The sequence below is a fragment of the Leucoraja erinacea genome, chromosome 8 (genome assembly GCF_028641065.1).
Source record: "Leucoraja erinacea ecotype New England chromosome 8, Leri_hhj_1, whole genome shotgun sequence".
NCBI lineage: Eukaryota > Metazoa > Chordata > Chondrichthyes > Rajiformes > Rajidae > Leucoraja > Leucoraja erinaceus.
Genome location: NC_073384.1, coordinates 29,862,029 through 29,876,626, shown reverse-complemented (window position 1 = coordinate 29,876,626; position 14,598 = coordinate 29,862,029). Strand labels below are relative to the sequence as shown.

Here is a 14,598-nt window from a genome sequence, read left to right as displayed (position 1 = left end):
CTTCCATGTATCCGCCCTCGTCAGGCACCATCATCGATCGCCGCACTGTCCTCTCCACTATTGCTGCCGGGTCTTCTCCGGTCCTAGACCCTAGCCAGAATTTCCACTGCAGTCTACTTTGTCTGAATATACACATCATATATTTTAAAATACACACAAATCTTTCCAGTTTTCGCTCCAAATTATGTTTGTTGATGTATCTGACAAATGTGCAGATTCTTTCTACATTTCTCTTTAAAAGCTTATTGGAAAATCTGTTGGTTTGATCATGTCTCTCATCATCTCTCTGAATCCCTTCCCCATCATTGCTGATAGCATCTTTGGAATACTGGGTTACATGCTCTGCACAATTTCCATTCCTTTCATTTCTTTCCCCATCTTTCAAATAAATTCCTCTTGAAATAATAGGCAAGTAACAATTGGAGGTTGTCCAATACCTATTTCTGAGCAAAAACAGATCATTCCTCATTCTTTTTGTGCACAAAGACAATGAGCCATTCTCATAGAGATGGGTTATAAATATAAAAATGGGTAACATAGATTCTGAATTATAGGCAATTAAAGGATATTGGATTGAACATTAGAAACAAGAATAGGCTATCCAGCTCTTCAATCTTGCTTCATCATTCAAGATTCTTGTACCTCAATGTCATTTTTCTGCATAATCAAAAATCCATAAATATCCAGAGACCGATCATGGTGTAAATTGCCAAAATTCTCTATCCAGTGTGAGAAGAAATTTCACATCATAGTAATAATTGCCTTACCCCTTATCCAAAACAGTGATCACTAATTCTAGACCTCAGCCAGTGGTAACATCCTCCCTGGATCCAGCCTGTCAGGCTCTTAGAATTGAATGCATAGCTTCTCATTCTTCTACATTCCAACAGTCTCAGTCTAAACTATTTATATAGCAAATCCACCATTCCTTGAAGCAGTTTAGTGAACTTTTGCTCCACTTCCTCTGTGATAAGTATATCCTATTTTAGGCAAGACAAGTAAAACCGCACACTATACGCCATGGGTTGTCTCACCCAGGACCTGTACAATTGTTGCAAGACAACTTTATTTGTACTCACATTAAGAAGTGTTCAAGATGAATATGGCAATGGATTAATCGTTCATAGGACATATCCTTAAATTTATAGCAATGTGTTCAAGAGTGACAAACAGTTGGCTGACCCGTATGAAATTCCAGATCAATAGTAAAGTGGTTGACTTTCCACTGTCCTCCAAATGGCCTAGCAGTTAGGAATGGGCAATAAACTCCAGCCATGGCAAAATTGCATAAATAGATGAAAACATTATCTGAAGGGTATCAGAAATCTGGATTTCCCCTCCAACTCTGGAAATTGAAATCAACTAAGAATTTCAAAGATGATTACTAGAATGGATGGATCCAAAAAGATTATGAAAAGTAGGAACATATTGAGTGGTAATACTGATTGGCCATGATTTACCTGCACTGGCTTCATACTGCAGAGAAGTTTACTATTAACTGTATGAATAAAATATTCTAGAACACACATACAGTTCACACCACAAAATGTGAAAATCACTTTATTTGTTTGCAAAAGGTTCAATTATGAAATAAAATTACTGCCACAAATTTTACAGCTGTCAAAGATGTAGGATAAACAAATTACAACGAACATCACTTAAAATACAAAACCATAACAAGTTACAGGTTTACTACAACACTGTGCACACAGGCATGCTTAGTTTGACGAGGGCTGCAGAAACTGTTTGAAGATGATATGTTTCAGCATAGTTTAAAAAAATGCTCATGCAACCATAATAATGTGGTATTGCCAGTTTTGACTGGTTTGCTTTGTGCCATGTTCCTGTCCCTCCATTCTGTAAATCATATGTGATGGTACACAATACATTGATGAGGCTCTCCTTTCCATGCACAACTTATTCGCTGGAGCATTCAGCCAAACGTGTAGGCAACTGTACCAAAACTGTGCTTTCATTTTAAAACTGCTGCATGCATTGGTGCTCCATATGTGAACTGGTTCCCAGTCATGTTTAGGGGATTTTACGACTGATTTTGTTGATAACCATGGCAGTAAAAGACAAGGAAAGAGGGACAGATGAGGCAAGTTAAAATAAAAGTCTGTACTTCAAAATAAATCATATTGTATCTTAAATGAAATCATGGTACATACTCAGTTGACAAACATGATTAGCGTGCTGCCTTCAATTTACACATGGACTAAGCACATACAGCTATTCTCCTATGTCCACCATTAAGAAATATGTAAGTTAACTAGGCTACTAATTATGTACCTATTAACATTCATTGCACATTAGCATAAACCAGTATAGTACATCAAATTAATTGAAACACAGAATGAGTACAAAACATTCTACAATATGGCCCAATAAACACAATCCTGCTTGCTGGGCCCAGTTGAGACTGATTATTTTCCAGATTCAGCCAACAATTTTGCAAATTTAAACAACTTCCTTTTCCAAGAGTAAATGTGATCTTGATGCAGTAATACTCAATTGTATTTCCGACAGTCTTACTGCTTATATTGGACCTTTCAGCTTTCATTTAACACTCATTGAAGTAATCATATTCTCTCCTCAAATTAAAAATGTTTCAAAATGATCATACACCAGAAAATGCTATGGAGGCCAACTAATCGCTAAAAAATAATTTTAGTAGCAGTGAATTTTGAAGAGGGGTTGGGGAGACCAGTCTAATTATTTTTATACTAACCAATACCAGCAATTTTTTCCTAAACATTTGTATTTCTTAATCTAACTGAAGTTGTGAGATATAAAAAGCAAATTTGTCGGCAGATTAGCTCCTCCATTATTACCAACAAGTGCCTCATCGTTAAATCATTGTCAATGGGAGAATATCCAGAAACAGATCACACACATTTACAGAATTCTGTCTGATTTCTAATCACGCAACTCGATGAGTTACATTTTCAAACCTTGAGCTCATTTAACACCCCAAAAAGCGAGCATTGCATTAAAGGAGCCATGTTCTCAGGGGATGCCTTAGTAGTGCAGTTAAACCATTTGTTCCTTTTTTGAAAATTAACATAATTGGAATAAATAATAAGTACAGATTTGATGCATTATGGTTTGTTTCAACCTCTTGAGCCTATTTACATCCACTGTTTCTTGAACAGTTTCATTAATGATAAAAAGTTAACCTCTAGATTCTGCATATTGTAAAAATAGATATTACACTGCTAATACAATACTCATGGTTAAATGTATACAGGCCTTATTTTGTTCTATGTGCTAATAAAAACAGCAGCTGGATTTGCACTGGGGTATAGTGCTAATACTTGAACCTGTAGTTGGCTTGTCTAACACTGTTTGTTGAAGGAATGAAGAAGTTTGGTGTGGTGGGATTGTGGAAAGCAACACTATCATCACTAATAGAACTACTCTCCATGGACTAGTTAGATTAAACGAAGAGAAGGTAAGCAAAATGCTCAAGTAGGGAAATTTGTTTACTAGGCTCTCTGGATTAAAAAAAAATGTTTCTTTCTTCACAGGATCTAGCAGAATGTGGTCTTGAAGCCAGTCTGATGTGAAGACAGAGTGCTGGCTTTAGGTTGGGCAGAGCACTGCAAAAAGAATAAAAATACATTATTACAATTTTTGTAGAATCAGAAGACTATAATGCAAAGCTTCAAATTGGAAAATTGTGCTCGAAATTTAGTGAAGTGGAGGACGTGTGCATACACTGGAAAACGGATAAAGGTAAATATTTTCAGTTATTCAGTTGTACAATTCATTTAAGTTATATATTTTTATGATCAACAGGGAACACAACGAGGCAAGTCTTATTTAATAAAATGAAAGAATTAAAGCTCATAATAAATTTCTTAATCATTAATATCTACTAAAACCATTTTATCAAGTCATTTGAGTAATTTGTAATAAGTGCTGGTGCCAGAAAAATATTCTCTGTTGCCAAATGTTGATGTTAATTCCATTGGTAAATATGCATGTTGTTTTCTTTCAATAGAACTCCAAATGGAGGAAACTAATGGATGACTGATTCTGAAGCATTTAATAATGTTGTTTATTTAATTTAATATATGTAGGCACTGGCAAGTGGGTATGTTTAAAATTACATAAATGAGATGAAGTCTCCCAGACCCGTAAGTATTTGTCCTTCATAACATCAAGCTTTTTCATTTCAGCTGGTGCATGATTGCAACATGACAATGACGGTTGTTCCTAGAGGGCATTTTATTAAACTGCTGCACATCCTCCCTGGACAAAGGGAATGTTTTGATTTCCCCTTAGCTGGAGAGAGCACATTTTTGAGAAATTATAAAGAATTCTAAATTATTTATAATACACAAAAAGGCTATTCAGTATTTCTTTTCCATAGATCTACTGCCGCCATTCTCAAGGCATTATCAGCAAATTCTTCCAATCCATTTTTCTCCTGTACACTGCAAGGTTACTATACTCGAATTCAAAACCTTTTGCCATAAGACCAACGTCCCATTATCTTTAGTCTCAATGGCTTTTCTCTATTTTATAGTGCACATGGACTAGTCTTAACTAGTCTTTAAAACTACTCTTTTTTGCATCAAAATGTTAATGGTCTCACATTTCCCTATAAACTTAGCTTTTTTTCAAAACTGCTTTTCACACTTAGTTACCTTGGAACTTTGTGCTTCCATTGATGTAACCTATTAGCCTTCCAATCATGAAATTCATCATCATATCTTTGTTTCTTGAATACATAGCTCATGGTATAGGAGAGTGCATGAGCATGGATTAAAGATTTGTTATTGCACAGAAGACAGAGCCAGAATGCATGGGTCTTTTTCAGGCTGGAAGGATATAACTAATGACATCCCCAAGGATCATCTTTTAACCTTATTTTAGCAGTTATTTACTAATGAACACGAACAGAATGTAAGCTATCCAAATTTTCAATTACACTAAAATTGGACTCAGCACAGAATATAGATAGATAGATTGAGTGGCAAAATCTTGGCAATAGAGTTTCTTACTATTGTACGGGATCTTGGCGAGGCCACACGAGGAGTACCGTACAAAGTTTTGGACAGGTTTTTCTAGCATGTAGTGTAAGCAGTGTAAAATAAATTCAGAGGGCGAAATCTTGTGACAAGAGCATTAACCTATAACAAGTGGCAATGAAGTTGGATCTCTATTCTTTGGAATTCAGAAGAATAAGCGGACATCTTACTGAAACATACAAAATCCAAATGGAATATGACAGGGTAGAAGCTGCAATACTTCCATTTGTGACAGTCTTGAACAAAGAGATGCAGTTACAAAGGGAAGGTCATCGAAAACTGGTGCATTAGAATTTCTTCTCGCAGAAGGAGGCATATTCCTAGAATTCTCTACGCCAGAGATTTGTGGCTACCTGATTTGAAGTCTTTAAAGAGGAGATAGATACATTTTTTAAAGATCAGGTAATTGGTGGTCATAAGGAGTTGATACCTGCACAAATCAGCCATGTTTTGTATTGAAAGGTAGCCAGGCTTGAGGGGACGGGTATCTATTCCTCATCCTATATTCTTGCTGGCTCTCCACTCTGCACTCAACCACTTGGACAATAACAAGACATACATTAGGATGTTGTTCAATTTCTACAGTTCGGCGTTCAACATACGATTCCCTCCAAACGTATTATCAAACTCAGGGAACTGGGTCCCTGCTCAACCCGACACAGCTGGATCCTCGATTTCCTCATCAGCAGACCACAATTGGCAACACTTCCTCCTTAATAACCATCAGCACAGAAGCACATCAGGGCTGTGTGTGCAGTCCTCTGCTCTACTCAATTTATACCTGTGACTGGGTAGCCAGACACAATTCCAACACTGTCTTTAAATTCACCAATGATACCACCATTGTTGGGCGAATGATGGGTAACGGTGAATCAGTATAGGAGGGAGATTATAAATCTGTGAACGGTGCCAGAACAACAATCTTGCTCTCAGCATGAGCAAGACCAAGGAGCCAATTGTTGACTTTTGAAGGGGATGGCTAAGGATCCACAAACCTATCTTCATCGATGGACTGGCAGCAGAGAGAGTCAACAACTTCAAGTTCCTATGTGTGCATATTTCTGAAGGTTTGGCCTGGGCCCAGCACATTAATGTTATCATAAAGAAAGCCAATTAATGACTAATTTCTCAGAAGATTGAGGCGATCCGTTATGTCGATGAATACCCTCTTAGACTTCGTCAGGTATACGGTAGAGAGCATAGTAATTGGTTGCGGTAACTCGAAAACCCATTATTGAAGGAGATTACAAAGAGTGGTGGACACAGTCCAGTCCATCACTGTCACTGATCTCCCCACCATCGAAAGGATCTATAAGAGGTACTGTCTCAAAAAGGCAGCCAGTATCATCAAAGACCCCTGGCAAAGCTCTCATTTCACACCTATCATCAGGAAGAAGGTAAAGGAGTCAGAAACCATTGTGACCAGATTCAAGAATAGCTTCATCCCAACAACCATCAAGTTCTTGAACACTACACAATGTTAACCTCAACTCTGCACTATGGACCGTCTTTGACTACTAAGGACTTTTGCGCTAATTGGGGTTATTAACCCATTAAAATTTGTTTACTACATATTTTCTATGTGTATTGTGCTTACTTATTATGCTGCTTCAAATAAGAATGTCATTGTTAAGTTTTTGTAGCATATTTCAATTAAACACTTTTGACTTGATTTGTGGGGAGAATGTGGCCAGGATATGGACATCAACACCTAAAGAAATAAGTCTGATATTTTTGTACTGGTGAAAGAGTAGGCTTTAAAAATCTCGTCTCTCAACATTTATTTTTATTCATTAGGAATCCCAGAAAAAATTGTGAGGAATCATATACATGTAAATAGGGTGCAGGGCACATGTTTTAATGTCTGCAATCAAACTCGCAAAGGAATTATTACTTCTATTACTAATCTCCTCCACAAACTGCCACTCTCTCAACTATCCCTTAAATACGTAAATGCCAGAACACCACATACCAAGAAACAGATCATACAGGCAAAAGTCCTTTGTAAAATAAGATTTTCTTGATATATTTGAAACGCAAATGTTAAAAGAAAATCTTTAAAAAGCCATACTTGAGCTTATATCTGTTTGGGTTAAATCTGAATCGTGAAACTATTTTAGACTTTAACCTTTATTATTCACATTTGGCTGTAATTTCTCTAATTAACCATTCTTAAACATCATTCGAAATTTTCAATTATTTTACCAAATTAGCAGGTATGCTTTCCTGAAGATGAGGAAACTCTTCCCACAAAGGAAGATAGAGTTTAGCAAAGCTCACTGATCATATTCCTATTTAAAAGTTCCATCACCCAGTTCTCATTTTGTACCAGCCAACAATCAATGAAGATATTCACAGAGAACATGCTTCCACTTCCCATCCACACGAGAGCTCATGCATGCACGAGAAAGGAGAATATGTTTTATGTGGAGAAAAAAAAGTCAGGTGATTTTTAACACACACATTTACAGAATGAAATAAACACCTTTCCACCAGCAGTGTTTCAATTAAATGTATCTGTTAGAAAACTAAAATAAAAGTATGATATACATTATATGATAGAAGTGGATTTGTTAAAAGGCATTTACTTAGATATTAGGATTCTGGTGAAGTGACAGACATGCACGAACCCCTTATTAAACCAACCACCATGTAATCACCCATGATTCCAGAAATAAATTAATCTTTTACACCGTGTTAAAAGACCACGATACTAATTCCTATGAACTGCACACATATACAATTACTGATGACAACAAATACCCCATTGTCGTCTGTGCTCTGTATAGTATACACAAACCTCAGTCAATCCAGCCTTTATACGAATGCTAGCACAAATAAAAAGCAAAACAAAGTCAGAGAGGAAAGAAAATATAAATTTAATAGAAATAAAAAAATCTCAAAGCAACATAAAAAAAAGTTGAAGAGAATTCAATGAGAAAGTAGCTTTTGCAAACCACTATTATTAAATTGGTTCTGTTGAATTGAATAAATTTTATCAGTGTCATATATTACCTTTCTATTTATAAATGATTTTCTATTTTTGTCGGGGGACCCTATCCTCAAAGGAAGGCAAAGCTTGGCCTCAACTTTCCACAGCTGGCACCAAATTACTGCAAACCAATAGGGAGCCAATCTGTATAGAGTGGAATAAAGCTTGAATTTCAGTTTTCTCTGTCGGTGCATCATTTGATTGTTGAATTGACCAGGATGGCTGAAGCCAGAGAGTCAGACATATTGGCAACACAAGTCTGCAAATAGTCACCATATTGGATTAGCCCTGTATTATTTCCCACACGTAAAACCTCAGCAATCATTTAAACCAAGACTTAGTATTTTAATTGTTAAGTCATACCACTTGTAATCATTGGTTCATTTTTGCATGCTCATGGTTTATTGATGGAATTTGTTCTTGGTCTGAGATGAGGCTGAGACTTGATTGTGGATTGACCGAGAATTTGATGCTGGCTGCAATTACAAATGAAGGGCTGATTTATACAGAGAGCCTGAATTCCAGAAACGTAGGCAGATTCAGGTCAGACCACAGAATGCACTTTGGGTGTATTTTGCCTGACTTGAGGGTGAGTAGAGTACAAATGGAAACAAGAATAATAATCCGACCCTCCTTTCCATCAATTTCGAATGGAATTTTTACATAAGACCCACCTCAATTCTGTGGGCACTGCAGCTCCTCCATTTATTTGAATAGGAATTCTGTATTACACATTATAATATCCCTAATAACCATCACCGTACCTCCAAACATGGAGTTGAAATTTCTGGGTGTGTAATTAGTAACATGTCATCCATCTAGAAACCAATGTGGAACCGGTCAGTGACTGAATTACTTTATATTCACAGCAATGTGAGAGGAATAAACTCTCTTTGTCCATATGATAGAATTAACAACAGTGTGCTTTTATCTGCTCTTTTATTTCTGTTAAGTTTCCATTTAATTTTCACTGAAAGACATGTCACATGTTTCAGCCTGCAATAAAGTACCTGAAGATGAGATCACAATAGTAAAATTGCTCAACTTTATTTGCTATAAACACTACAAGAGTTTTTTTTTGTGGTAGGAATTTTAGGAAATAGAAGTTGCCAAGAAACATGCCATATTGTTTTCATGGTGTATGTTAAATACAGGGATAAGATATGTGTCTGAGCATAACCATCAGTATGAATATTTTGCAAATGAAACATTTCTGCAGTGATTTGTCAGACTACTTAAACAGTCTTGCATATAAATGGCACCATTAACACTCGGGGTTCAAAGCTTGGACTTTTGATCTACAATTTACATTCCATGTGCTACATTTAAGATGACATAGAATTCCATCTAGCTTGCCTACCTTTGGGAGTAGCTGCCAGGAGAACAAGGATGTGCGTTAGTTACTACCTTTCATGTCCTTGAGATGTCTTGCAGTGCATTTTTGGCAAAAAAAAAAAAAAATTGGATTGCAGGTAATTTCTGTATGCAGTCCATGTAAATATAGAATAAATTGTGCTCAAATCTTTCTAACAGTGATGTCAATATGGGCAAGCAATACAGAATAGGTTTGTAATAAACATATTTTAAGTTTGATTGAAGTAAAATAGCAGACACTGAAATAACATTATGTACCAATATAAAGGTGTGGATAATTATAGATCAAAGTATGACATTCATGCTCATCAGGAAATCATAGAAGTAAATTTGCACTTACCTTTAAGAATGTAATCTGTCAACAAGGTTGGCACTCTTTCACTATCTTCTTTCATTGCCTGAAGGACTAAAATAAAATGCTTGTTAGATTCTCAAATCAAGATTTTTAAAATTCAGGAGATGGTATTACAGTACAGCATGAAACTTAAATTTTTTTTGCAGTATTTAAACAAAAACAGAAATGGAAAATCAAAACCTCAGCAATCATAACTTTGATGAAAAAACATCTGCAGAAACTATTCAAATGGACGTGAATGATCAAACTATTGATTTTGCATTTGGGAAATCTATCCCTAATATCAAGCTGCCAGTCAGATTAGATTTAGCCTCTAAATGTTTGGCGTTTTTTGAAGACTGAACGATAGAGAAGAGTTTATAAATTAAGCTTGGATGGTGTTTCAAACCGTTAAGGTAATAATTTGACTATCATTTTGCACTTCATAAATTTTCATGATCTGCTTTCAGAGTAAAAGGAAGGCTCATGATTTGCAAATGGAATCTCTAGTTTTAAACCAAATGGAAAAGTACAGTGGTTTCTATTTACAAATTTCAGTGGTAATAAATAATGCCCGAATAAAGGAAATGTTAGATGAATGCAAGACTAAATGGGATTGGTGAAAGGGCTTTAATTTTCCAAATCACTGGAACTATTTATTGATGGAACATCATTATTGATGGAACATCAATGATCTGGATGAAGGTGTGGTAAATTGGATTAGTAAGTATGCAGATGATACTAAGATAGGGGGTGTTGTGGATAATGAAGAGGATTTCCAAAGTCTACAGAGTGATTTAGGCCATTTGGAAAAATGGGCTGAAAGATGGCAGATGGAGTTTAATGCTGATAAATGTGAGGTGCTACACCTTGGCAGGACAAATCAAAATAGGACGTACATGGTAAATGGTAGGGAATTGAAGAATACAGTTGAACAGAGGGATCTGGGTATAACCGTGCATAGTTCCTTGAAGGTGGAATCTCATATAGATAGGGTGGTAAAGAAAGCTTTTGGTATGCTAGCCTTTATAAATCAGAGCATTGAGTATAGAAGCTGGGATGTAATGTTAAAATTGTACAAGGCATTGGTGAGACCAAATCTGGAGTATGGGGTACAATTTTGGTCGCCAAATTATAGGAAGGATGTCAACAAAATAGAGAGAGTACAGAGGAGATTTACTAGAATGTTGCCTGGGTTTCAACAACTAAGTTACAGAGATAGGTTGAATAAGTTAGGTCTTTATTCTCTGGAGCGCAGAAGGTTAAGGGGGGACCTGATAGAGGTCTTTAAAATGATGAGAGGGATAGACAGAGTTGATGTGGACAAGCTTTTCCCTTTGAGAATAGGGAAGATTCAAACAAGGGGGCATGACTTCAGAATTAAGGGACAGAAGTTTAGGGGTAATATGAGGGGGAACTTCTTTACGCAGAGAGTGGTGGCGGTGTGGAATGAGCTCCCAGTGGAAGTGGTGGAGGCAGGTTCATTGGTATCATTTAAAAATAAATTGGATAGGCATATGGATGAGAAGGGAATGGAGGGTTATGGTACGAGTGCAGGCAGGTGGGACTAAGGGGAAAAAAATTTGTTCGGCATGGACTTGTAGGGCTGAGATGGCCTGTTTCCGTGCTGTAATTGTTATATGGTTATTTCTGGGGAAGGCTGAATCCGTGCAAGATGGATGGGCTTCATCTTAACAAAAACGCTGGGGTCCAATATTGTTGAGGAAAGCTTTGCTGGTGCTATTGGGGTGGTTTGGAACTGACTATGGGAATGAGACAAAAAATAGATGCTGAGTCAGAGTAAAGGAGTGAGAAAGTAGTCAAATGTCAAAAATCTAAGAATCCAATAGGCAAAGTAGACATAGATGTGAGTATATGAGAGTAATGCAAGGCTAAAAAACATTTATTTTAATGCATGGTCTGACTAATAAGGCAGCTGAACTTAAGATTGTTGATCAGCACTTTGGAATTTGGCTTTGTTGCTGTAATAGAGATATAGTTTAAAATAGGACAGGACTAGTAACTTAACATTGAGGCATGGAAAGGAGGCGTTACGATGTGCATGTTGCATTGGCGGAAATCGCTTTTAAAACATAGGGGGGGACACACAATTTCCTGGCCTTTACTCACAATCACCTTTACTCACACTCACAGGGGCTCCCCCCTCTGCTCACCAGGGCTCACACACACACTCTCTACTTGCTATAAAAACGCTATTGACACCGCCCGGCCGCAAGGGGGTGCATTGCAATATTGATTAAAAAGTCTGATATGGCGCTTAGAAGTCCGGGTCGGGGCCTTGCGGGTAGAAGCCCGGGTCGGGTAAAGCGGCTGACGGATCCCTCAGCTGGGGCCTGGGTCGGCACCATGGAGGCGTGAAGTGGGGCGTCGACAGTGGTGAGGCCCTTTGCGGCGGTGAAGCCTTGCGACGACGGGGCCTTGGCAGCGATGAAGTCTCGCGGGTTGACCCGCGGTCGACGATAATGGGAAGGACCATCGTAGGAGGGAGGGGAAGAACAATGGAGGACCCGGCGTGGGGGGACTACCGTGAGGGGGATGGGGAACAACAATGGAGGACTCAGCATTGGGAGACCATGGTGAGGGAGGTGTGGAGAGAACAATGGACAATGGGAGGGGGACGACGACGGCAAAGGACAATGGGGACATGGCTAGGGGGAACTGTTGAGGTGTAGGGGACAAAATGGGGAGCCAGCGTGCTTTGTAACTTTGTCAGTGCCGTAGTTGGCTGCTATTTGTATATATTGTATATGCAAGCAAAGAATCTCACTGTGCGATGTCACATGTGACAATAAAGTATTCCTATTCCTTCCAAATAAAGCCATATGGGTAGAACGCAAGAACAAAATGGGGGTGGATGCAGTGAGAGTAGACCAAAAACATGGACATCCAGTCCCTTTAAACCTTTGCCCCCACCAGGAAAGTCTCAGAGCCCTCTGGTTCTTCCTTGAAAAGAGACCAAATCAGTTTCCTTCTACTAACACTCTCCTCCACCTGGCAGAATTGTCCTCACCTCAATAACATATCTTTTGAATCCTCTCATTTTTCAAGTTACACAGGCATAGCTGGAGCCCATGTGAATGCCTGTGGCTACACCTTTATCTTGAATGATATGTTGGGTGTTGGATGAAGAGGCTGGTGGGGTGAAAAGAGAGGACCAGGGAACTCTAACCCCTACGAGACACAGAGGAGATGTGGGTAAGGGATCCACCATCAAAGCACGGAGGAAAAGCATGTTTATTAAAGAAAAGACATTTCAGATGGAATGGAATGGAAAGCAGGGCTCGAAATTAACGGTTGCCCGGGTGCCATTGACCACCCAAAGTGCCGCCGGGCCACCTAAACGCCGAGTCATTTTGCCTGGCTTGGCACTGCATATACTGGTTTATACCGATAGACACAAAAAACTGGAGTAACTCAGCGGGTCAGGCAGCATCTCTGGAGAAAAGGAACGTGATTTTTTGTGTCGGCGACGGCTGTGCTGGGTGACGAAGGGTCGGAGCGAATGACGGGCCCCTCAAAATGGCAGCAGCGGCCGTGACAGCCGCTCCATCTCCTCCTCCTCCTCCCACACCCCGCCCGCCCTAATAGCAGCCACTGCCTGCAAATCCGCTAACGGCGATAACCACTTTCTAAACAAATCCTCCCGCATGCCGAGGCCAGGAGGGAGGGAGGGGGAGGCCTCCTTCCGCCGTCTGAAGCAGCTGCACCAAAGATCCTATAGCTATAGGCTGGGGAGCTATAGGACCTTTGAGCTGCACCGCTCAGCCCTGCACCTTGCTGTTGGCTGGCGGAGGAGGGGAGGCGGTGGCGAGGAGATCCCAACTGCCCCCCCCCCCCCCGGAAACGGCACTTGGCGATGGACAGGGACGGCCAAGGCAGCGGGGCGATGTTGTCCGAGGAGCGCTGACCTTCCTTCCTCCCCACCTCCTCTGCCCCTTCCCCCTCCTCCCCCCCCCCCCCCCCCCCCCCTCACTTGTACACCCCCTCCACTCCTCTTATCCTGGGACCCCTCCTCTCCATCTCTCACTGATCCCCATTCCCCCCCTTTATTCAGTCCTCACTGACATCCCCTGTGCTCCCATCCCCATCCCCATCTACCCCCCCCCCCCCCCCCCCCCCCCCCATCTATTCATCCCGCGTTGATCACCCTATCCACCTCGCATTGATTCTGCTGCCACCCCCGCATCCATCCTACACTGGACCCCTAATTCATCCTGTACTGACCCCCCTCCATTTACCCGGCACCGATCCCCCCATCAATCCTGTAGTGATCTTCCCATTCATCTTTTAACTGATCCTCCATTCATCCGGTACTGATCCCCTCATTCATCCTATACTGATCTCCTCATTCATCCCGTACTGATACCTTAATTCTTCCTATACTGATCCCCTCATTCATCTTGTACTGATCCCCCATTCATCTTTTACTGATCTTCCCATTCATCCTGTACTGATCCCCTCATTCATCCAGTAGTGATCACCCATTCATCCTGCATAGACCCTCCGATCCACACTGTTCTGATCCCTCCCCCTTTCATTCTGCCTGAACTCCCCCCATCCATCCACTGATCCCCCCCATTCAACACCACTTACATCCCCCGTGCTCCCCCCTCACAATTTTACCTACTCCAACCAACACGTACTAATTCACCTCAATCCATCCATTCCGCACCGATTGCCTTCTCAACCCCCCACCTGTCCTGTTGAGTTACTCCAGCATTTTGTGTCTCCCTATGCTAATGCCCTTAGTGTATTGAAATTGCAATTTAGCAGGGTTGTAATACCAGGGTTGTAATATTGTTGTACTGTTGTTCACTGGAAATAACTGAAGAAATGTT

The 14,598-nt window shown here is 39.8% G+C and overlaps 1 protein-coding gene across 1 annotated transcript in view; it reads right to left on the bottom strand.

The window, feature by feature from the left end:
- Window positions 1-1,528: 1,528 nt before the first annotated feature.
- LOC129699484 (fasciculation and elongation protein zeta-2-like) overlaps window positions 1,529-14,598 on the bottom strand; it is a 119,603-nt gene continuing 106,533 nt past the window's right edge. Inside the window, exons 9-10 of the mRNA XM_055639316.1 lie at window positions 9,746-9,811; window positions 1,529-3,602 (exon numbers count right to left, since the gene is read on the bottom strand). Of these exons, the coding sequence (XP_055495291.1) occupies window positions 3,586-3,602; window positions 9,746-9,811 (83 nt within the window). The 3' untranslated portion in view covers window positions 1,529-3,585. The remainder of the gene's footprint in view (window positions 3,603-9,745; window positions 9,812-14,598) is intronic.